Source organism: Salminus brasiliensis, chromosome 1 (genome assembly GCF_030463535.1).
Source record: "Salminus brasiliensis chromosome 1, fSalBra1.hap2, whole genome shotgun sequence".
Lineage (NCBI taxonomy): Eukaryota > Metazoa > Chordata > Actinopteri > Characiformes > Bryconidae > Salminus > Salminus brasiliensis.
In genome coordinates, this window is record NC_132878.1 from 83382473 (window position 1) to 83408460 (window position 25988).

Here is a 25988-nt window from a genome sequence, read left to right on the forward strand (position 1 = left end):
ATTGGCGCTGGGTGGATGAGACTTTCAGCAATAGTGTGGAAATTTTTTTGACTAAGCCACTTGGTATCCCAGTTCATATAAAGTTGCTAGGGCTCTTGTAGGGATTGTAGTGCACTTACTCATGCTCTTGTGACAAAACCACATTGGCTCTGTATTTCACGCTACTTGCGTCACCCCAATATGTGTTTTTTCTTTCTTTCTTCTATATATGAGAGTCATGTTTCAACTCCAAATGACTCTGAAGTTGGACTGGTTTCAAGCTTTTGTGAGCAAGCACTTCAGGACACAGAACACAGAGAACTGGGTATAGACCATTCAGCTTTTTCTGGATCTGTGTTCCGACACTTTCTGGAAGAAAGGGGCTGTGTTGGAACAGCCAACAGCATGTTTTTTAGCTTCTTTCGGCCTATTTGACAATTGCCCTTGAGACAGCTGATGATGCATGCATGTGTTTTGAAGTGAAAATCTTGCTTCACTACAACTATTGCTACAATATTTGTCTTTTGGCATTTCTGATTCTGACTTTTCTTTAAAAGTTATTTAATGAATTCTTCCATCCTTTGAGGTTTGCTCTGTCTAGGGTGACTGTATGTCCTCTTTTTCCTAGACATGTCCTTTTTTTGCATCTGGATGGGATTTGTAAATTGTGTTAAATGCCACCATTTGCTGCCACACTGGCCACACATTCTTTGTACTGACCTTTACAGCCACACCTGTACCTGCATCTACATGGAACCTGGTCAAGCTGCTTTACAAACAAACAGAAAGAAGAATATTGACAGCACATGGTGATTGGCCACAGCCTCAAAAATCCTAAACATATTTGTAAATAAGCACAAATCAGTTCTAGATAAAATTCCTGTGGTTTAGTTTAACCAAGTGGACCCAATATTCTGACAGATCTAAAATCACTAAGCTTTGTCTTGGTAAATGAGTAAATGTTTATGGATTCGTGTTTATTGTATCATTCGTGTTCATTAGTATCTACCGGTTTAGAGGTATTTTAGTCCCTAGCACATTTACATTACCATTGTCCTACAAGCCCCCCGAACACAACATCCCATCTACTTTAACTCAAGTATGACATTTCGACTTTTAGCCAACTGCACTTTCAGAGCTAGCACTATAGCTAGACAAAGCTTGCTGTCAACAGCTCTGCCCCCCACCTCGCACACCTGTGTGCCATCCGCAGCTCTCTGTTTAAAATCCCTAGGAAAGCAACAATTTAAGCTCTCGTTTATTATCTTCCAGTGCTGATTGCTGAAGACTGCTGTTTAAAATGATGAATTTTGACCTTTGATGTGTTTGATTTTGAGTCTGGACACTCACTACCAGATTTCCAGATGTTTAGACCCCTCTGTGCTTGCATCTTCTTTTCCCCTGGTGTGACAATTCATTATTTCAATATACCACAGCTTGTCTAGTTACTATAAAGAAGTAATGGCAATAGAATAGGACTCTCTGAAACAGATAAACATGAACCTATTGGCACCATGTCAGGTGTGGGCTAGATGGGTATAAAGCCCCCCAGCATTGAGCTGTGAAGCAGTGGAACTGTGTCCTGTGGAATGATGGTGCCCCATTAAATGTCTGGGAAGTTGATGAAGTGGGGTGAGGTGGTCATCATCCAACATCCTGACCTCACTAACCCTTTCTTGTCACTGAATGCAATCGAATCCTCACAGCAATGCTCCACCTTCCCTGGACAGTAGAGACAGCAGGTGTACCAATACATTTGTCCATACAGTGTGTACATTTGAGAAAATAAGTCAATATTTATTTTGTTTAAAAATCTTACAATTTAAGTCACTTTTTTGAGATACTATTTGAAAATTATGACATCGCTACTGACATTATGTTCTGATCTTCTCTTCCATGCTGCCAGACTTGTACACGTTTGCCTTAGCTGAGTCAGCACCAGTGGGCACCACAGTGGGCAGGGTCATGGCGGAGGACGCAGACATTGGAGTGAACGCCAAGATGAACTACAGTCTGGACGACCTGGAAGAGAGCGCTACCTTCTGGGTCCACACAGATCCTGAAACACAGGAGGGGATAGTGACACTGGCTAAAGTGAGTGCCAAACATTTACCATTACAGAGTCTAATTAAAATTCTCTTATAAAGAATAATACTAAAGGGAACGCTCCATAATGAAGCGCATTATATTTGGACATTATTAAAAGCCTGCTGGCCGGTGGTCAATTCAGAATGTTATGTAAATGATTTAATTAAAAAAAAAACTGCCAGAGCGGCAATCAGTCTCTTCCTTCCTCCATATTTCTGTATTTTTCTTTAAATTGGTTTGGAAAGAATCCACGGCAGACATTCGGAGGCAAGCAAGGATTGTTCTCTTGGCATACGAGTTTGTTATTTTACCAGAGCATTGTACACGTTTGGTAATTTATTTGATAAAAAATATGTGCTCCTGCCATCTCCGACATCATCTCAGCCATTCCCCACAGAGGAATGTGACATAGTGTGTGTGAGGTAATGTTGTTGTGTCCTAAGTTTGATGAGATCAGCTCCCATGGTGTGTTTCATATCGAGCAGACAGTGCCCTTCACACACATAGTTTTATGTGTCCTGCTTAGCTGCCCGTGTCTGCTTGGGAATACTGGTGGGAATAGAATGGAGATGGAATCGCCTTGTTATGAAAGCGGCTGGCTTGCCCCATGCTCCTTTGGGAAATACATTAATGTTTTGCATGCTGTTTTTAACTAGCATCATCGTGTCTGTCAAAATTCAACATCGGTTAAGGACTAGCTCACAGCTGGTGGCTCATCAAGTTTGAATGAGCCATTTTCTCATCAGACACAAACTGGAGGAAAATGAACCACAGCTTGTGCTTGTGTTTCTTTCTTTTTCTTTTTTTTTCTTCTTCTGCCTTTCTGCCATGAAGTGCCACTGAGTTCACTGACAAGTGTAGCTCACTCTTTGTTGCAATCTGTAAACGTTTACAGAGCAATCAGAAGAAGAGGGTGCTTTCCCATGCACTACAGGTCAAAAGTTGCTAGAAGCTTGTTTTTAATAACTAAACATTATTTGTACAGTTGAAGCAAAACAGAAAAAAATAATACAGGAGTACAGAAGTTAGGAAATTAAACATCAAAGTATCTAAGCAGTGTTGAAAGAAGTGAGCAATTCAGTAAATTCTGTCTTTCCCTTTTTTCCCAATTTGGTACTAACAATTTACTCACCTGTATGTAGCTGCCCCTAGCACCACCAATGCTCCCTACACTAGTAGGGTAAAGACTTAACATGTCTCCTCTGATACATGCAAAGCTGGCCATCACCTCTTTTCGAACATTGGCGGGCAGTTGACACCCTCAGAAGAAAACACCAGCTAACAGATGCCTGTACTGGCTTAATAGTGAGCACAGCCAATTGTGCTCTCTCAAACTCTGGCTGCTGATGGCAAAGTGACATAGCTTGGAAATCAAACTAACAACCACCTGGCCATAGTGTCAGACAGTGCTTTTGGTCAGCTTCTTTCATTCTCACAGTAATTTCACGTGTAAATATTAATTACAGTCAGGTGTTTACTGTATTTTCTTCAAGATTTACTTTAAAGACATTTTTTTCTATGATTAAAGTACCTATTTCGAATTGGTATAAATCGCAGCATTCACTAAATTACATTCTATACTATATTATCTCTCTTTTGGTGGCTGTAGTGTAGCACTGTTTGAAGCATGTTAACATTGCTAGCCAGGCTAAAGTACAGCCTTCATGTGGGAAGGTGAGTTTTAGCACACTATTAACTAAGACTTCCACAAGTAAACAGTGGGAGAAGACCATAACCCCAGTTTTTTATTTGTTTGCTTTTTTAAATTGATGTTGGAAAGATGTTGCATGGTTCAGTATGCATTTATTTCTGTAGGGTGAGACTGATTAAGCATGGCACTCATAATCATAAGTGGCGCTTAAGTTTAAAATAGCTATTTTCAAGCTTTAAAGAGGGAAATATTGGCTTGGTATTAGTATAAGCTAGTATTCAAGATTTCAGTTACTGATGTCTGATAGTGTACTGGCATTAGCAATTGGTTTGTGCTCTCTTTTCCCATCAGCCTTTAGACTACGAGAGCAAGCGCCGCTTTGTCATCGCCATAGAGGCCATCAACGACCACATTGACACCAGATTCCTATCCTACAATGAATTTTATGACAGGACAATGATTAAAATTCTGGTGACAGATGTGGACGAACCTCCGATTTTCTCCGCTCCTTTCTATGAATGGAAGGTTCTAGAGAACGCACCTGTTGGTACACAGGTTGGCACAGTCTATGGCAGAGATACTGATGCAGCCAACAACCCAATCAGGTAAATCATACATGCATTCATTTATGTGCTGTGGATTTTCACAGGAGAAAATAAAAACCAGATGTATCACCATACCTAAATAGCTAATGTGCAGGTGAGAGTCAAAAGCCCTGAAGAAAAGTTAAGTAATGCATTCATTTGAATAATATGCTAACACAGTGTGATGTGATGGGAGATGAAGGCAAATAAGCATGTAGATGAGAGAGGTTAAATCAACAGAAAAAATAGAGAAACTGTTACACAGATAGGGCCAAAAGTCCAAAGGGTAGCAGATGAACAGTCACTTCAAGGTGATGTATTAAAAGCAAAAAAAAAAAAAGGTCAACTATATGGATCCGAGCCACTCTAGACCAAACTGTGATGGTTAAATGACAGGGTCAGAACATCTCGAAAAACATGAGGCAGGTCTGGTGGATTTTTTCTGGTATGCAGTGATCCTACCAAAAGTGGTCCAAGCATAGCTGGGACAAGAACGGGTTATAAGCACCTAAGGCTTATTGAAGTAATCCATTGAGTCCCATCGTCACAACTTATAGGACTTATAGGAACCATAGCGGTAGCGTATTAGACCACTGAGCCACTGTGAACCAAAATTAGCCTGTTAAATATAGGGTGAACATTGGAAAAGTTGGGCACTTATGCTTAATCCTCAGTCTTGTCATATAGTTGTACTTTATTGATCAAAACCTTTTTTTAGTTTGGTCAATCTCTGGCATATCAGGGGCTTAATATTTAAAGATGTGTTGTTATAATGCCACTTGAATCTATAAGAGGAATACATAATTAATATTAGCTCATTTCAGCCCATGTCTCTGTCTATTATCCATCTAAATCTGTTTAAAGCAAACATTTAGTGCCCCCCTTTACCGATGTCCTCTAAAAGATGTTTGTGGTTTGATCTGTTGAGGTTTAAACAGGTGTCATTTAATCTGTTTGCCATTTTTTCATTGTAATTTTTAAAACACAACATAGGCTTTTTAAATGTATATTATGTTGTTTTTATGGCATTATGATTATTATACAAAATGGCCAAAAATATATAATTGTCCCACTTTACCAATCTTCACCCTATTGTTTGTTCAGCTGAGTGTGTCTACATACATCAAAACTTGCTCTAGACACATATTTTTGACACACATTTAAAAATTTAAGACACTAATACACACATCTGCTTTTGTTCTCTGTGACAGTGCATGACAGTGAGTTTATGAATAGCTAGCGACACATGCAAATGAGGGAAACAAGTGATATTGGCAGATTTCATGCTAGCAGTAAAACATGTCCTCATTTATATACAAGCAACACAGCAGCACAGCAGCAATAACATCAAGATGGTGCCATGCTAATGTGTTGTGCAGGCCCGAATGAATCAGGTACTACATCATGAAGCACTTTGTACACTTACAGTAACCTGATGGTACATTTTAAGTGTACATTTAAAGTAGCACAGCTTAGTCAGTTGTTAGCCCTTCCTGCTTCTGACCACTGGGCCACTGTCTGTACAACAACCAGCAACAATACATAACCACTCATTACACTCCTCAACATCCATTACTTGCATGAATATGTGTGATAAATAAGCACATCAGTTTGATACAGTGACTATGGGATTAGGCTGTCAGCCAGTGCGATTCTGGCCAGATCGCATGTGTGTTTGTGTGTGACATTTCTAAGCAGCACTCTCCCTTCAGAGAGAAAGGAATCATTTTCTTTCTGGCTGGAGTTACCCACTCCCTGCGCTCCTCTTCCTCTGCTCTTCATCCTAGCAGCTGCTTGCCACATGCTCATATTTATCGCATATTACTTTAGTAGGAAATGAGAGCTGCTGAATAAAACATAGGTCTCTCTTTCTTTCTCTCACTCACTCACTCTCACTTTACCTTTCTCTCTCTCTTCCTCTCCATCTCTTCCTTCCTCTCTTGTGTTACAAAGCAGCCGGCGCTGGTCGTGCCAAAATAATAACTCTCAGTATGGGGTGGCATTTGGAATTCAGAACTGTGTACGTTTGTGGATTTGCAAGTGATGCACGCCTACAGAGGGGAGACAGCAGCTCTGTCATTGGCTCAGTGGAAGCTGGTGAAAGAACAACCGTGCTCAGCACAAAGGGCGGTGTTTTAACAGTTCATCAAAGACACCTTAAGAAAGTTTATCACTGGTTAAGTGATGGAAATAATAATAAAGGCAGGAGCTTATTGGCAGGTAAGGGGATGATTATGTTATCTACTAGGGTGAATTAGCCTAAAGTGGGATGTTTTTGCATGGAGGGTCTTTCTTCATTGAAGGCAGCTCAACCCTAGTCTAAGATGAACATTTGAGATGTCATGCAATTTTGATCACATGCCATTGCAGTTTGTGTAAACTTATAGTTTCTTTTCTTTTTTTTTTTTTGAGGAAGACCGACACTAAACAAAGCTTAGGTCGAATCTAAGGCAGTTTCCTACATTAGAACAAAATTTCGGGCCGCAATGATTTTAACATTGGAGAAGTGGGCTTGGGACCAGCAGGTTGCCAGTTGGATCCCCTACACCAGCAGGAAATGGAGGCAGGGAAAGTGAACCAACGCTACCGTTCTGTTACATTTACATTTACGGCATTTAGCTGACGCTCTTCTCCAGAGCGACATACAAGGTTACTTGTATTACAGAGGTGGGCCAACATAGTGTTAGGAGTCTTGCCCAAGCACTTCTTATTGGTGTAGCGCAGCATAGTCACCCAGACTGGGAAACGAACCCCAGTCTTCCACATGGTGTGGTAGCTCAGTGGCAGGTAGTGGTGTTATCTGTTGCACCACACCAACCACTGTTCCATCAGTATTCATGCCTGAGGTGTCCTTGAGCATAGCACCTAACCCCAATTGCTCCCTTGGTGCTGAGGTGGCTGTCCACTGCTCTGGGTGTGCGTTCACTAAACACTGCCCTGTTCACTAAACAAGCCTGAAATTGGCCATGCAGACTCAACCAATGTGATCCACCAAGTGATCCACCTGCAGTCGGAAATGTCTTGTAAGCTTTGACCCATAGGGAAGAGCATACACTTATGGAAAAAAAACAGTGCTTCAAATGAAGTGTATGGGAATTGAACATAGAGGGGAGAATGGGACACTTAATACAGGTTGTAAACTCAATTTTGTCACACTCAGGCCAACATTAAGGGGCCTCGAGCAGTTTCTTTTGGGAAACCCAGCACTGCGTTCACTTGTTTTAAAAAGAGGCATGAGGTCCTTCGTTTGTAATGGAGAATTCAATAACATTAGCACATTTTAGCTAAAAGATGCTAGTGGAACAACGGCTGACTGACTGACAAAAGACAACTTTCTCTGACTGATAAAAGACAACTGGCACACAGACTGAATAAAAACTGTCAGCTTTTCATACACTTAAAAATAAAGGTGTGAAAAAGAGTTCTTTGGTTCCACTTTTGGTTCATTCATGGTCCATTAAGAACCATGTTTGTAGAACAGAAGAGAGGGAGTCTACAGGTTTACATACCCTTCACTTGATTTAAAAGTTCACACTCACAAACATCTCTTTTGCAGACATGGTTATTTTAATAAACCAAAAGTGGTCTTAAGCATATCACCCTTTGTTGCACCTTTGTTTTTAAGAGTATACACGGCCTCTGTCAGAGCTATAATATGACAAAACCTCCTCACAGCAATGTTCCAGTGTGTACTGTAAAGCCTTCCAAAATCAAGAGTTGAGGTTGTTACAGTAGAAATGGAGGGACAAACTCTTGATTTTGGAAGAAACCTTGGTAGATCATTCTACCACTGTCAGTTAATCAAATTTAAAATGGAAGAAATCCTCAGATGTATTAAAAAAAACAAAACAAAAAAAACAACAACAATAAAAATAAAAAAAAACATAGTAGTGCAGGTTTGTGATCCCCGTTTTTTAAATCAGTATTAAATAGTAAGTATTGTTTCACAATGGTGTGTTTAATTTGACCTCCAGGGCCATAATTTATTTACAATCTCTGTGGTAATTTGAAGCCCAGTGGAAGTCCCACTTTGGAAGAAAAAAAATCAAACAGGTCTGGCTTTTACCTCTATAAAAAGATCACAGCATGAACATTTTTACAAGTAGGTTTAGTTTTTTTTTTCTTCATATGTTTTCTTATTAATGTGGTTTTAAAACTGATAAAAGAAACACTGTTCTGATCTAGCAAAAACAATACGGCCTGAAATATTTATTATAATTTCAACATGAGCTAAACGGCTAAGAATGTATACGTGGTTTGTGATATCATAAAAGCAGTAATTTCAGTAAAGTAAAAAGCAGTAAATCTTTTCTTTTTCTTTAATTAGCTCCCATTGCCTAATCTGTATCTCAGCCCCAGAAAATATACTGGCAGAGCTGACTAGCTAATGGATCCACATGGCTCCCAGATCATTCAAAATCTAAGAAAGAATGTTTAGTGATCTACTCAGGTTACTAAACACCACCAGTCATCAATGGTTTGACCTCAACACTGTCTTATGGAGCTCCAAAATAAAAATAATTAAAAACAAAATAAAAATAAAAACAAAATAAGTCAATATCACTTCATTTGCGTATTTACTGGCTGAATTAGAAATATATTTTGCTTAATTAAAATTGTCTCTGTCATTGCTCCATGTGGGCTGCTCTGACCATACACAGGACAGCAGATCTCTGCTGCATCTCCAATAAAAAAAAAATAAACACACCTGAAATATGTAAATATGTAAAGTGCAAGTAAAATGTGTGTTTGTTTGTTTTTTTTTGTTTTTTTTTAACATGCTCATAGACATAATCCATTTTACTATCTGGATAAAACAAAGAATTTGTCCAACAATCGTAATATAGTTTAATATAATAATATAACAATTGTAATATAGTTTATTTTAATCATATAATTTGCCTCTATTGCGTAATGGTGGCCAGTTTCCTTCTGAATTTTAAAGATCCCACTACTTAACCCCTTAAACAGCCTGTGGTCAAACTTTTGTTACCAAAGAATAGGCACACTAGTTTGTATAGTTGTCCCTGTACCTACTTTTCTGCTTCAAGGGGTTAAAGCAGCATTATGGGATGATTGGTCATTTTTACTCCTGAGCTCCCTCTATAGCTAGTGTATTATTGACGTAAATAAAAATTGAGCTATAGGCTTACATTTTTTATGGACAGCTGTACATTTTATACAAGCCTATAAGAATGGGATTAGTTTTACATGGGAAGGAGTTTCTCAGTGAATTTAGTCCCATCCAAAAGCATTGTATATATATATATATATATATATATATATATATATATATATATATATATATATATATATATGGTTATAAGATTGATTGTCATCCTCTAATGCTTCATCAGTGGTCACAGGATAGCAGTGTGTAAATCAAATAGCCACTCCAATCTCAAGTCATTTATGCCATGATTTCTGATTCTGTGAAAAGCTGTCAGAAATTTTACAGAAGTCCTGTAGTAAAATTACATTACACCACCTCCCCATGTAAAACCTGTCCTATTACGAACAGGGCTTTAGAGATGCAGATCCAGCATCTAAAATGAAAGATGCATGTGAAATGATGTGGTATAGTAATATAGAGGACTTTATACAAATATTACTCATTATTCAGTTCTTGTGAGAGGTCTTGTTTTTTTTCAATACCAAATACAGATATATTCAGCACTATGCATATACAGAAACAGTTTAAAAACACTCCCAGTGGACAATATAGACTGAGCTGTTTTTAATATGTATATTTCTGCAAAAGTACTGAACTTTTCCTTTCATTTTTCTCCACAGATATTCCATATCCAGGAGTAGTGACTTAAAAAAAGTCTTCCGGGTTGACCCCAACAATGGAACAGTGTCAGTGGCCGAACCTTTGGACCGAGAGACAGCAGCCTGGCATAATCTCACTGTCACAGCCAAAGAAACGAGTGAGTGGCTGCAATCTCCCACTCTCTCACTGACAGGGTGGAGCAGGGTAGAGGGAGTATGATATGGCTAAATGCCAGGTCCATATCTTCAGCGAAGATAGTGCTGCACACAGACACTGGTATCCATAGACTTTTATACAATAGATAAAGTGTGATCATTCCTGATCACTCAGCCATATGTTGACAATTTCCCCCCAAATGTAGAGGACTTATTAACTGTTTAACTACTTGGCTCCTTTATGTAAGCCCACGCTTCTTCACTTTCATAACTACATTATTGGCATATTTTACATCTGTTTCATAGACCTTAAAATAGAACCAAGTGGGACTCCACAAGATATACTAAATCAAATGGTTACCAAATAATTTACAATAGTTTCTGCTTTAGGATTCACTGAATACCATAGGGTTTAAAAGGTTAAGTTTGCATTGGAGCTATAAGGCTAATGGTACAAAGAATGCCCTGTGTCTCAGGAGATCTGATCATAAGTGGCCAGCATTACCTAAAAGTGTGAACATGATTTAGTGCGTCTTGGAGATCGGTGTAATCTCAAACTACCTTTAGAGTTATTCGGGGGCACAAATGACCGCATAACATTTCTATTAGTGTGAACGATAAAGCATTGCAATGCATCCATGACAGTAACAACGTACCACTCATATCAATCATGTTATTGCCATAGCTGGAAAATAGGTAATACAGCCAAGCTGTTTAGAAATACTCTTCTACCGAAGTTAATCAAGTTTGGCTATTGAATAAAAAGCGATTCTCATGGCTGGTGTACCAGTAAAACAAGGTGCCACATCTCCATCAATGCTGGATGTGAGGTACCAAATAATAATTGACAGATGATGTAAAAGTTTTTTTTTTTTTTTTTTTTTTTTTTTTTTTATGTTAAACACCATTTTAAGTACCTAGTATTCAGTGTCTATGCAGTTCTCTGTCTAATTCAGGTTTGAAATTGTACATCCATGCTGTATGTCATGCTGGTTTTCACTCTTCTACAGTAGCAAATATTGATGTTAAATCCATTTGTTGTTGCGGTTTAGCCACAATAGTAAACAGACACTCAGACAGGGCAGCAGAGACAGGTTCCTTTGGTCATGCAGTCTACTTTCTGCCTTACTTTAGGACTATGTTAGATGCTGGTTTGTTTCATGATGATGACATGCTCTTGTATATTTATTCATTTGAATTGGACGAGGTGTCTATGTTACTTGATGACTATATTTCAGGACTGTATCATCATTGCAGCCTAAATTTGTAATATATTTGATATATATGCTGCTTTAATAGGAAGAACATGGAAAGCAAGTGAAGACCGCTATGTTAAGCACAAGCTTCCTTGATTATTGTCAGCTTACTAATGCTGTTAGGGCTCTGTTGTCCCAGACTTCCGGTCAAACAGGCATTTACACTTATGCTGTAAATAACATAGTTGGTAATATCCAAGTACAGGTTGGAAGAAACAATGCAGGGTCACCATTAGTTGTTCACAGTAAGGTTGTTTGGATCAGTGATGTTAAAAGTTGACTATTTATCCAAAGTACAGTCCTTGCTGATTTTGTCTAGGAATGTTATCCCCTTACTTCGCTTCTGTTTCTCAGTTTTATTGCTTTCAATGCTCCAAAGACTGACGAAGGCTGATAGTGACCGGTTGCAACACGCCTTTCCAGCTCCATGGACAAATGAAAATGTCTCTCAAAACATGTTGAGCCACTGTTTATCAGTAAATGCAAAAAGCAAAACCTGTTATCACAAGTCCACACTCCTAATATGGTGCCATACCAAACTGTGGAGTCTTGTGGCGACCATTCATTTATCCATTCATAAGGTTACAAGCACACCATATGATAGTAAAGTTTGAAATAGCCCACCAATAAGGATTTGCAGAATATTACAGCCTCAAAACAAAGAAAAAAAAAGCAGGGGGGCTCTTCCTTCAGTGGAAAAACAATTGCAAGTGGTCACTGGAGATGCATTCAGGTACAGCTATAGGCTTTGGCAGTCACTTGTGATCAGATTACCCAAGATGCATATTAATGACAGGTGCAGACAGGCCCTAACATAACCTTAAATTAGCATTGGGTTTAAGTCTTTATATATTCTCTTCAGTTCTATGTTAACTAAGTGTGCTCATGTGGCTTCAGAAAAGCAAGGGTAAAATTCTGTTCAAACTCACACCTGTAGTGCACTTTAAAAAAAAATACAACATAAAACATCAGTGACATTTTTTTCTACAGAAAGAGAAATGAAAGCTTACTCAGTGTGCTACCTCGACAAAATATATTTGGAACAGGTGGGGTTTGACATTTTGACTGAATCTCTACAGGGAAAATATTTGTAATGAGCCAGGTGGGCTTCAAACTGGGAGACTAATGCCTGACCACCCTGCCGTTAACACAACTGCAGCCCTTCCAGATCGTGACACAGTAAAATTTTGCACCAGATAGAGTGGTGTAGTATTGTTATATTTAACTATGGTCAGATTCATTTTCGTGACCCAGGTGACTGCTCAGAGGCATCCAATGTCAAGGGGTACTAATAGCATGCAAAAAAAAACAAAAAAAACGAGCATTTTGTTAAAGGTGCCAAAGAAAGCTTTTGACTGATTGTCAATATAGTAGCCTACTCAACGATTTTGGTTTGCAGCACTATGACAAGCTCACAGAAGCAGCATATTATAGCTTCATTTTAAAACTGTAACAAAAACACTATGTTCCTTTGTCTTATCTTACTGTGTTGCTTTGTGATTTGTATGTATTTGATTTGTCATCTCGGTCTGGCAAGTTGAAGAGATTGTATAGGGTTCCCTTTTAGCCTTACCCTCGCTCGCTTCAGCTGGTTTGACTTTCTTTATTACTGGTAAAAAAAGTCTGTCTGTTCCCTTCTGAACAGACAGTCTGTGTTGTTAGTTCAAGTCTGGTATTCAAATGGCCATTTTCTTTGTGGGAGCAGACAATAAAGCCTAGCAGTAGCTTTTAGCCTAGCGTGGATCCCCATCAACTCACCCAGGTTTCTCTTCGATGCATGCTGAGTTTGTGCTCCTCATCTGTGGACATTGTCGCAGGAAAAGGTGGAGTCACAAGGCCTGGTTTATGTGGCAACCTGTATTCTCCATGTTGCATTCTCAGTGCATTTTACCACTTCACCAGCTTTACTAGGGCTTTTGCTAGTGGCTGGGGGTATGTCAGTTTTGATGATGTAAAAATAAGTCAAGACTGTTACTAAACTGGTCACAATAGTGTTTGAGGCTCATGGTATGTCAGTTCATAGTTTCATTCAACTTTGCCATGGAAAATAAAGTTTGACATTCCAGGACCCCTTTAAGCTCCGATTTGTCAAATAAAACCATATTTGAAGAGCTGAAAAAGTGAATCACTGTCCCTTAGGTACTAGTAAAACTCTTTTACAGTCAGAATGACAGCCTGTCTTGTGTTTATCTATCTATCTATCTGTTTGTTTGTTTCAGAGGAAAATCAGCTCTCATCCTCAGTGTCTGTGAGCATCAAAGTCCTGGACATCAATGACAACATACCCACTCTGTCCAGGGACTACCAGCCCTACGTGTGTGAGGGCACAGAGGCAGGAGAGGTAAGATAGAGTAGCATACACACACACACACACACACACACACACACACATACACACACACCTGACATTTATTAGAAAAGCACACAAGGGACAGTCTTGTGGAAGTGCTGCTTTTCTGCTGTTATAGGCAAAGTGCTACACTCACTGTGTGTAAAGTATCCAGTGGATTTTCCAGTCAGCTTGCATTCGGTCAAGCCCCCCACTTCTAAAGGACTGCTTTATTCAATCAGCCAAATTTGCCAGCACAAAGAAGTAAAACCCAGGATGAATGAGCACGTTGGGGGGGATGCAGTTCAACACCGGCCCACTCAGCTCTAGGCTCTGTGAAGCATTGTGAATGGTTGTTCATACTTTGTCAGGCTAAGCCCAATGGGTACAGCCAGCCAGAGCCAGAGACTTTCCTTAAGCCTCTGTCTCCCAATTTATATTCTACGTGTTACTAAAACTCAGAGCGGCAGACATTGCCTTCACGCCGCAAATGATCAATTAGTGCAGGCGTGGTGGATCGAGCATCAGGATCAATAAGCACGCATGCACCCCTGGCAGGGATCTTGCTGCATTTATCTGGCAATCGGCTTGTTCTCTGCTAGCTGTTCGGACTAGCAGAGGTGGGACTCGAAGGTGTAAGCCTTATATCATACCAAGGTCAGATAAACAATACAGTTTCAGATTGGCTCCAGCGTACATGTGCACACTGCTGTACATAGAGATAAATGCTGATGAATCTCAGGGAGATTCTTGGTGGAGGGCAATTGACAATGAGTTGAAAGCATGTCAAGGTTTGCAGTAAACAATATGTTTCTCTCTGAAGCTCCTCCAGACCATCAGCGCTGTGGATGCAGATGACCCAGCCGAAGGCCATCACTTTTACTTCTCTATGGTGCCAGATAAACACATCAATCCCAACTTCACCATCAGAGACAACCAAGGTTCAGTACAACATAAAGAAGAGAACACCTACCTACTTTGTGCACATACACACACACACACACACACACACACACATTAGCTGTTTATTCACTTCTTCTACCAAATAGCCTTGACCACATTAACCCCTTAATGCAAAGGCTTATTATACACTAGGGTGTATTACTCAGTAACTACAGGGACTTCTGTAGAAACTGGTGGGGCTATTCTTTGATAATAGAAGTTTATAATAGCACATTCTTGTTCTTGGAAATGATCAAAGTTGTGATAACCCTCTCTTATCAACTCCTTAAACAGCCCAAAACACCATTTATTTGATAATACCCTCAGACATTCAGACAGTTATCCTTCATAAAGCATCTAAACTGACATATTGTCATCAGAGCTAGCCTAGATTGGCCAGGGATGCTGACAGGAGTTTGCTGGTTTCTGCACTATATAACTGCAACTTTTTAAACTGCATAATGCTGTATAATGTGAGTCCATTTCTTGTAAAATCCTGTAAAATTACACTAATGTATCAGCCCACATGACTCGTTTACTTTCAGTGATGGTTCTGTATCTCTCAGCCTCTTCAGAAATGCCTGTGTAAAGTGTGTACTTTAGGGGTATGATCCATTTATGCCATGCCTTTAATCTGCACTAATAGTAGATATTTTATTTGATCTGGTTTAGTAAAAGATACTGGGAAATTGCAGACCACTGAAGACACTGTTTTTCATTATTTGCTTTTGATTTTAGCTTTATTTTTTTATTCACCAAGATGGAACATAAAACTTGAGTAAAAAGCTGTGGAGTAAGAAACCGCCTTTAGCTTAATTAGAAAACAATATACTCTACCCTATTGAGAATTGAATTCGGTGACCTGCTGTAGCCTCAAATTTGGATGCTCTAACAAAGAACTAAAGGCTTGAGGCAATGGCGGATAGCAGTGGTTGGCAGGCAGCGATTGGTAAGTCAAGTAAATTAGACATTCAGCAATCATGCAGAGAGCTGATGACCGAATGCTTTTGATTGGACATAAGGCAGAAACAAATATTATTTTTAAAAATAGAGGTTAAAAATATAATTACTCCATTTTGTTGGATGGCCTATGACCAAGCAGGGAAGGTCCAGTCCTATTCAGGCCAAATCATGGTTGTGTACCTGGTCACAACACATGACAAATAAAGTTATTTTGCTTGTTTTAAAAATAGACACCACCATCCACCAGCTTCAAGGAACATTTAATGATGAGGCCTATCAGCTGCTAAGTTATTAGAGATGGACTAGTAAATGTTATATATTCTTGAGCAACCTTCTGGTGTCTTAGAATATTGGTTGCCCCTAGGCTATCACCCAAGTTGCCCATATGGTAAATCCGGCCATGCGTACTGTATACCTGCACTTTGTATATTTAATATTGCTGACCCTGGTCCATCTGTTGCTAATTAATTTATTTCTGCTCATCACTAGAGATAAACCATAGGACCACATATTATGTGTGTGGAGGCCCATTTTTAGTGCAGCACTATTTGCATGTTAGTGTTTGGTGCGCTAGTGCAGTGTTGTTGAAGTATTTAGGTATGCCCATATCACAGATAGATAATTAAATAAATAACTTGCTTTCTCGGATTAAAAAAAAAACAATTGTCTGATTACCATAGCATGTCATTATTTTCTCATATTTTTGCCTTATAAATTCTGTCAACAATAAAATCTTTCTTACTACTACTAAATAAGCTACTCTGTTATGTGAACTAAAACAGAGGAATTGACCCAACTAATAAGAACTTTAAGAGCCAAAAGTAGGAACTTTAGTAACTGCAGTTCAACATAATAAATCTAATTGACATTTCAAAGAAATCAATTAGGCAAATTTAGCTAAAATTAAAATTTAGCATTAACAACATGGTTGTTCAGTTGATGCTTTAAGACACTTACATAAAAATTGAATCAAATTATATTATGTTTATTGTCACTTCACATTAACAGAGGTGAAAAGAGAGTGAAAAACTTGCCTAGTCTAAGCAAGTTGCCTAGTCTAAACTAAGGTGCCTAGTCTCTCATGGTAGTAAAAAAACACAAAACACACATATTTACAAAATACAGAATATATACACATTACTTACACTATACATACATTATACACACATTATACACACTCTCTATGTACAGTATTGTATTGTTTAAAATGAACAGGTGATCTGTGAAACTAATTGTTGAAACTAAGGCAGATATGTATGTAAATAGTTAGCGTTTAAGTGCAGTGCCATTAAGCAGTTGGTCACAGTTCCATTAAGTAAGTACAGGGTGCAGAGTGTGCTTGTACAAAGTGAAGATGTGATGAGATATCTTGTGTAATGAGACCAGTGACTGGGCCGATACATTGTTCTACTGGCAGTTCAGCAGCCAAATTACTTGGGGACAGAAGCAGTCTCGTAATCGACTGGTTCTGGTCTTCATGCTTCTGTACCTCCTGCCGCTGGGCAGCTGTGAGAACAGGCGCTGGCTTGGGTGGGTGGAGTTCTTAATAATCTTCCTGGACTTCCTCAGACAGCAGCTGTTGTATTAACCCAGAAGGTTTGGAAGCTGAACCCCAATGATGTGCTGGGCTGTGAACTGCAGCTTCCTGAGATAGTTACTGAGATAGAAGAGGTTCTGTCGTGTGGTGTATTCTGTCTATTTTGGTCTGGTACCGCTGATATTGATCTGGTTTATTAATTGTCTTAATTGTATTAATAATTGTCTTAATTGTATTTTTTACAGCGTGGCAACACAGTGCTTGTTGATATGTTTGGTGAATGATTCACAAACCTGGTTCTGGAGTACCCCTGTTATACACATTTTAGTATTTTACCCATTCTAAAGGCAGACATACATTGTGTGATTTAGGGAACATTGTTCTGAAGGTTAAATTTGGCCACATTCTGACATTAAATTGGCAATGGCCAGGCTTAACCACCCAGTTTGATCAGGTGTATTAGAGCAGAAAAAAACACTAACACCAGGACCCCAGGTACTCCAGATTCAAGGCTGAATATCATTGTGAGGTACCAGAATTTTGTTGTAATTATTACATTGTCTTCACTCAAGATAGAAATATTTGACATGCATGACTCAGACTTTTATCTCTGTTTGTCACAGATAACACAGCAGGTATTTTGACGCGCCGGAGCATGTTCATCCGTCGCGACCGGACACTTTATCAACTTCCAGTTGTGATAACAGACAGTGGTTCCCCTGCCCTCTCCAGCACTAGCACCCTTACTATCAGCGTGTGTGCCTGCCAGCCTGCGGGACACTGCCCATCAGGCGGGGTTGAAGCACTGGCCCTTTCTATGGGCCTCAGCACACAGACACTACTGGGCTTGTCTGTGTGCTTCATCACACTCATAGGTGAGATATAATGAATAACATGATCCAATGCAAGCAGTATGTCCATTTGCCTGGTATAATCAACTCAGAAAATATTGCAACAGCAATGTCAATTATGTAGCTTTTTTTTTTAGTTTGAGCCCTGGGCTTTGCCTGTGAGGACTGCAGTTGTTATTAAAAAGAATAATCCAACATGAAAACCAGCAAGTTGTCTATAGGAGAAAAGCCATTTTAAAGTTGACCTAAAATGCTTACTGTCTGACAATTAACAAGGACATTAATTAAGTCTAATTTGGAGAGACTTCATCATGTAGTAAGACTAAAAACACACTGCTCACACAACAGAGGGAAAATCAGGGGAAAAAAGTGAGAGGTTTTAGAATTGGAAAGTCAGTCACCAGACCTTAACCTAACTGAGCAAACTTTTCACCTAAACTAAAAGAAGCTTAAGTACAAACCAGGACATTGTGTGGTGATTTCAGTGGGTCGCCAGCTTGATACAGTTTTTGTAAGCTAAAGCTACCATGGTTGTTATATCTAGATCTTCATATTTTCTCATATTCATCTCTTGATCTCAAACTCAAACATCTATAGCGTGTGTAGAGCTAAATAATTGGTCTTGCTGTTCCAATGCTTTTGGAGGAAACCCCGGAGTATACGTCCTAAATCATGACTGTAATGGTCATTAATTCAAATCATCCCTATCCCTACTTGTGGTAAACACTACTTTTCTAAACCTGAATTATGAGACTTATACACATGATGCCACCAGTTCTGATGCCACCAGTTCTGGGAGAGTGAAGGGCAACATATGCTTCCTCTGAGTCATGAAACCTGCCAACGACACTGGACAGCTCAACATGCTTGAACACTGTAAGAACACTAACTGACAATTCTGCTACTTTAGCTAACAGATGCCCACACTGGCTAGCGCAATGTTGAGAATGCTCCAGAATGATGACATGAGGTTGTGTTTCAGCAAAGGCAAATATTGAAAATGCTGCAATATTTCAATCCTCTCTAATTTATAAAAAAATATATATTATCATAAATTATATTAACAGCATAACATATTGAGGGAAAAGTTGAAAAGTAGAAATTGAAATGTTAACATGAAATTCAGAATTACTTTGGTTTGCATCCTATTTTATTTTAATGACCATGTGCAGTCAAGCTGCATGGACTCCACGAGTTTATGCAAAAACGGGTGAGTAGATCAAATCGGCCGGAGAGTCATCTGAACATGAGCTTCCATGGAACTTATCTGACCTGTAATGTGAAAATTTACCTCAAAATAATGGATAATTTGGAACATTTCTTCTGAATATTGCTTCTCATAACTTTTTTTCTTTTTTTTCAAAAGTCTAGAACTTTCTTGTTAATTTTTATGTTTAAATGAAAAGCATCCATGTAACTTAAATGTCACAGTGATATAAAGGGGGAATATACATAGTATAAATGCATTAGATCTGTTCAGTTAACCACAGGGTGTGATAGAGGTGCTTTTCAAAAATACTATTAATGTTTGCCATATATAAGAAAAATAAAGTGTTTCCCAGGGATCATCCAAATGCTAATGGAGAACAACACAATGATGACAGGTCCTCAGAGGTCTGTAAGGGTGTTTCTATGTTTTATGACAAGTCATAAAAAGCTGTGGAGATGCCTGTGAACAGCACACAGCAACAAAAAAAGAAAATTACAGAGTGCTCTTTTTCAACAGAGAGCTTGTGACAGTGAAAGCTAATTCAGTTCCACTTCACATCACGCAGGCAAGTATGAACAGAGTGGATATTTCACAAGCTAATCCAACCTCATCCTAGAACATACTTACCAGTGTGGTGCTAACATGGACTGTTATAATGCTCAATGCCTACTTCATGAAGATGATAATAACAATAATAATGCTATTTCATGAAGCCTGAACAGTAAATGTGGGAATACAAACATTGTTCATATGCTGGTGATAGTCAGCATATATGCATGAATTTGTATATTGTCTTTGTCCTGCAAAAACCTTGTTTCTCCAAAAAGGAAACTTTATAGGAGAGTGTAAATGTAAAAAAACACATTTAAGTCATTTAGAGCATTTCTATTGGTGCATTCATTATGAGATTTTAAACAGATGTAAATAACAACAACCAGATTCATAATTTATCAAAAAGTGTTTTTTTTTTTTCATTTTTGTATTTACAAAAATGGAAATATAGGGTTTTTGCGTGACGGCAACAATATGCCTCCAGTAGGCTAAATCCTACTAATCATAGTTATGCAGATGATATGCAGATATATCTGACTCTCTCATCAGATGATTATGGTCCCACTGATTTGCTGTGTTTTAAACCCATAAATAATATAACTAAATAAAGAAAAAAAGAAAAAGAAAAAAAATCTAGAGAAACTCAGCCATCTCCTTATCTCCTGCAGGATTGATTGCTATAATGTTGTTTTAATTGGACATCTCTACTGCAAGAGTTTTAACCAGAGCACATTACTCAGTTCTAAAATCACTACAGACTTTAAAGGGACTTTAAAGAGTTTAAAGGGACTAAGAAACTGAGACAGAGTCATGGCTGAGTCTAAGAGCAACACTAAAGCCCTATTCAGATTGGATTGGTTTATCAGGGGAATGACTGTAATGAAAGCTTTACACATCCTCAGTTATAAAACTCCAGACAACATTCAGACACCAGTACAAATTACCACAGGGCAAATAAGTTTAGTATCTGAATGTTTTGCATTATATTGATTTTTTTTATTCCAGAACCAGGCAATATCTGTCTGGAAACACAATTTATCATTCTGATAAACCAGCTAGTCCATCAAACTAGGCTATGCTTGTTAAGAGTTAAGCTGGTCAACCATCTTAATCAGCTTGCTTACCAGCATAAGGTATGTTTTCCCCTGGCTGATCTTGATCTGGGTTTTTCAGCAGAGAAATCACAGACATGTGGATTTCATTACAATCATCAGACCATCAGCAAGAAGCTCTTATAAAAAAGATCCCATCCAAATATGGCTTAAGTTAAGACAGAGTCCGATTGGATTGGCACTGAGTCAAGAATGAGATCCAAAAAAATGAGGTCCTGTTCAAGATCAAGGCTTCTGTAGTCTCTTCCAGTCCAGAGTTCTTGATTTGTTTTAGTGTAGAGTTATACCTCTATATACCGTATATATGAATGACGATTGAATACTTGAGTACTTTGCTACACAGCTCAAATGAAATTCTGTAATTATTTGGCTAATATGTTCTTATTTATTTATTGTATGTTCATGGTAAGATTTCATTCTGTTGGTCCCATTTGTTTCAAAGCCAGGGACTGACATATGTCTGCAACAAACACAAGAGATTTTTAGTTGCCTAAGTTTGTCAGTGCATTTTGGTGACAGTACAAATAAAAAAATGCAAATCAATATAATAAATAGAAATTAATATAGTGGTTTAAACAATAGTTGGTCTCAGTCAAGACCAGAGACTACATCTGGCAAGACTAATGACAAAGATATGTACTACTGAGACAAGTCGGAAATAGTGGAGATGCTAAATAGATAAAAATATTAATAGTAACCACTGATGGATTTTGTCAACGCCTTTGTCAAATTTTGTATATATGTATGCATACATGTAATCTCCATATCTCTGTTTCATCCCCACAGCACTGTCCTTATTAATGCTAGCAGTGTGGAGACACAGGAAACTGCAGCAGCAGAAGTTAGCTGCCCAGGAGCTGGACACAGAGGAGTACTCTGAAAGAGTGGTTCTCTACTCAGAGGCTAATGCTGTTGAGGATACTGCTGCCTTCTCCATCCAGCCAGTCCCCCTGAGGCCTCACCCACGGCGTCGTGAGCACAGACTCCGCAGGGAAGAAGTGACTGCCAGCATTCGCATGTCTCTCCGTCACTCGCACCTTATTGGCCCAGAGGACGAGGTCTTCCGGCAGTTCATCATGGACCGTCTGGCTGAGGCCGATCAGGACCCCTACGTGCCACCCTTTGACTGCCTCCGTACATACGCCTTTGAGGGGACGGGGTCACTAGCAGGCTCTCTGAGCTCACTGGAATCTTCAACTTTTGATCCCTGTGTAGGTCGACCTTGTGACCCTGGCCCACGTTTCTTAAGATTGAGTCCCTGGCAAGGAGCAGAAGAGGATGAGACTTCGTTCTGAACTGAGGAGAAATGCACAGCTGATTGGGTACACCTACTTTGTACCTACATTCATTGACCATCAGAAACACTAATAGGTCCTCACAAAATAGTTGTGTCCAGTTCCACCTAACCACACAATGTTACCAAGTTGGAAGGGTGAAGAACCACTGCATCTTTTTAAACTTCCACTTGTGCAACACCATTGGACAGCTTGACATGTTTGGTGGAGAACGCTAACTGCTAATAGACTCTCACATTGCCTAGTGGCCTGCTGAGCAATGGACAGTGAGGGAGGTTTGTCCTACGTACCCAGAGAGAGAGAATGAGGCTGATTTTGCTTTTTTGGACTCGCAGATTTACAGATGTGGCATTGCTGGGGATCACACAGTCTTCCTATGAAAGAGCCAAAGATGAGACATTTCTGGGTCGTATAACCACTACGTGCACTTACTGGCCACTTTATTAGAACACTGACCTTGATGGTACACTGTATACAGTTAGAAACTATAGTTCCTATATACACATATAAATAGACCCATTCTATGAACAGTTTGTCTTAGTCATTCTGTAGCCCCTAATCAGTGGTACTGTGGTGGTCTTGCTGCAACAGATGGGCTATATGTAAATCTTCAAAATGCATATGTGATGAAATTGTTGATGAGCGTAGATACAAAGTGGGTGTCCCTAATATAACGGCAATGCAATGTGATGTCACACTGCCTCTAAAAATATATTCTGAGAAAGTAAAATATTAGTTGGACTCTATTTGGACTATTTGGATAGACCTAGTCTTGGTAAGTATTTGAATTTGAATGGAGAAGTAATTGTTTCTAATATCCAATTTATACTTTATAAAAATATAAATATAAACTATTTATATTTTAATATGTATATACTACTTGCTGGAGTATATTGATTCTTTGTTTTTTTTTATTGATTGTGTGTCTGGTCAAGGTATTGGATGGAATGTTTTATTTCCACTCTGCCTCATTTGCCATATGATGCTTTTTATGTTTCTCAGATAAACATATATGCATATATGTGTAGAAGAATCTCAAGCATACTTTCTTAAATCTAAAGAGGTGTGTTGGCTGTTGTAAATGCCTGTTATGAGCTGTGGGACTAATGTTCGGATATCTAAAGCTGTTTTTGGATTAAGGGCTATTTTGTGGTAGTCTACTTTGAAGCACCCTGAGTTGCATGAAATTGGAGAAAAGGGATTACTACATTATTTCAATCAAAACAAAATGTACAGATGTCACTGAACTTTATTAAAAAATATTTTAAATGTGCATATTCGGAACCCCTTGGGCTCTAAGCTAATATTTATTGCAAGAAAGTCCCAGTTGATATTCGTCTTTTTTATTGAAGGACTATTAAAAAAGAGAGGGAGGCAGCATGAGAGGGAGAGAGAGACTAGAGAATTACATAATACTGAAATCAGTTGTGCTCAAATACATTTTCTGAATGATGGTTTTTATTGAACGCACTGCTGAAAAAAAGTTTCAGACAACTACAGTATACCATCATCTATAAGTAAAGGCTTTGTCCCAACAGTGAAGATATCTACATGAGTACAGAGGAAAGAGTTCTGGTCATAAACTTTGATATTCATAAACCATCAATATTAAATAACCAGAATCTACAGACTGTAGATTTACTGTATATGAAATTTTTACTTTCATTTAATAAATTCTTGTATCAAAACAAGAACACTTGATCTACTGAACACAAAAATATATGATTGAATATAAATGCATGCAATCATTTACTCCAATTTTAATTTATGAATATATTATTATGTAATATGTAATAATATGTTAATATCCCCAACCTATTTGGTGCCAGTGTCACAATAACCAATGTTTCTAATGTTTCTAAATGTTTTCTCGCCTATATATTCTGAACAGCTTTTCTAAATGTTTCTTTCACTGTATATATGATATGTGTTTCCTCTAAACCTTATATATATATAGTTATTTACATTTACATTTAAGGCATTTAGCAGAAGCTCTTATCCAAAGCGACTTACAAAAGTGCTTTGCTATTTGCTTAAGAAAAACCTCAGCTAGTTTGAATAGGCTAAAATTCAAGGATACCTCTAAGTTAAGACACTACTAAACACAAGTCAACAAGGTGACCACTCTGCTATTCGTCCAAGTATTCTCTGAAGAGGAGGGTCTTCAGGATGGTTATTGATATTGACAAAGAACTACTGTACTACTGTCTATAAAGGAACTTTAAAGTTGCCAAACTTATGATGGGTGGTAAGCTCCTTTGTTTTATTTGAAGGTGGGTTAGTCCCAAATGCACAGCCTCTACTTACTTTGTAAGGCAAACTGCAAAACACTTTAATACAGAACATGTAAAGCACTCATTCTTTCATCTTTCATATTCAGCTCTTAACTCTATGACATCTATATCTGGCCACCAAACATTTTTATAAATTTCTATCAAGCAGAGAATTAGTTCAGACCCAGAGCAATGTGAATAGAAGCTCTGCACTCTCGTTTATTTCCGGCCACTAGAATAAATAGGGCTTGATTATACAATGCTCTAAAACCCAGCGTTCCCGCATTATCAGGAGGCTGTTTATTGTAGATTTCTTCTCTCAGAATTAGATTTTCAGCCTGACTGAGATTTCTGATGAGACCAAAGAAGTTGGAAGAGCAGGAACAAAAGAATAATGATGTGAGATGTGGGCTACAGTTGCAGGGAATTGCCTTAAACTGTGTCTAAAATGCACATATCTTAAAAAAACGGAATTGTAGGGAGCGAGAGTTTGATGTAAAACAAACAAACAAAAAAAACATTAGCCATAATGAACTGGTTGTTTTTGGTTTCTTGAGCATTTACATGTAACCACAGCCTGGCATCAAATGTAAATTGTACATGTGACTTAAAGACCATTTCAGGATGTGACACAATCCAGACACATATATAAAATAATTTGAACAGAGAATGTTACAAAGTTACACCTCAACCTAAACTTAAAATGCTAACCATAACCTAGCCTAAACTTAACCTAATCCTTATCCTAACCCTAAACCTACACGTAATATTAATGTGAAGTTCTTACTGCGGGAGGTTCAGTTTATTTACTCCTGTTGTATAAGTTCCATGTTATGTAAAAATGAGAAGAAATAAATTGCCATTGAAGAGTCATTTAAACAATAGGACATTTTAGATGGTATGTTGCAGTGATGTTTATGTTTAGCATCTTTGGTGTTTGTCAGATTACTTCTGTTTTTGTTTTGTTTTGAAAGAAGAGAAGAACTCCTGACATTTATTAGTCTGTCTTTACACAAAAAACACAGGCTGGTATGAAGTAGACACACTAGAAAAGTGTACATCACAAAGACTAATTTCATTATTTGTTTGGTTGTTTGTTTTTTAATGTGCAATTGTGCCCAGAAGCCTCCCGTGATCTGTCCTAGAACAGAGAGAAAGCCAATCAGATTTAAGGTAATTTAAACATATCAGTCATTAACCTTTCCTGGAGGCACACAAGTTGCCATAGCGATGTGTCCCAGTAATTAAACTAAGCTTAAGTTTAGCTGGCTAAGAAAAAAAAACAAAAAACAATAGTGTCAAGCCATTTTATTTATAATTGGAAATATATAGAAAGTATACAATCTAAACAAAATAACATTACAATTACAAACAGAAAAAATACTGTTGTTTACTGTGTAGCTTTAAATCTCTGGGGGTAATCTTGCCAGTTCTCTCT

At 38.3% G+C, this 25988-nt stretch overlaps 1 protein-coding gene across 1 annotated transcript in view; it reads left to right on the forward strand.

The window, feature by feature from the left end:
- Positions 1 to 23071, forward strand: part of cdh19 (cadherin 19, type 2) — a 45879-nt gene extending 22808 nt beyond the window's left edge. The window contains exons 6-12 of the mRNA XM_072658557.1: positions 1886 to 2073; positions 4070 to 4323; positions 10096 to 10232; positions 13706 to 13827; positions 14639 to 14756; positions 17881 to 18132; positions 21769 to 23071. Coding sequence (XP_072514658.1) covers positions 1886 to 2073; positions 4070 to 4323; positions 10096 to 10232; positions 13706 to 13827; positions 14639 to 14756; positions 17881 to 18132; positions 21769 to 22277 — 1580 coding nt within the window. The 3' untranslated portion in view covers positions 22278 to 23071. The remainder of the gene's footprint in view (positions 1 to 1885; positions 2074 to 4069; positions 4324 to 10095; positions 10233 to 13705; positions 13828 to 14638; positions 14757 to 17880; positions 18133 to 21768) is intronic.
- The last annotated feature ends 2917 nt before the right edge of the window (positions 23072 to 25988 follow it).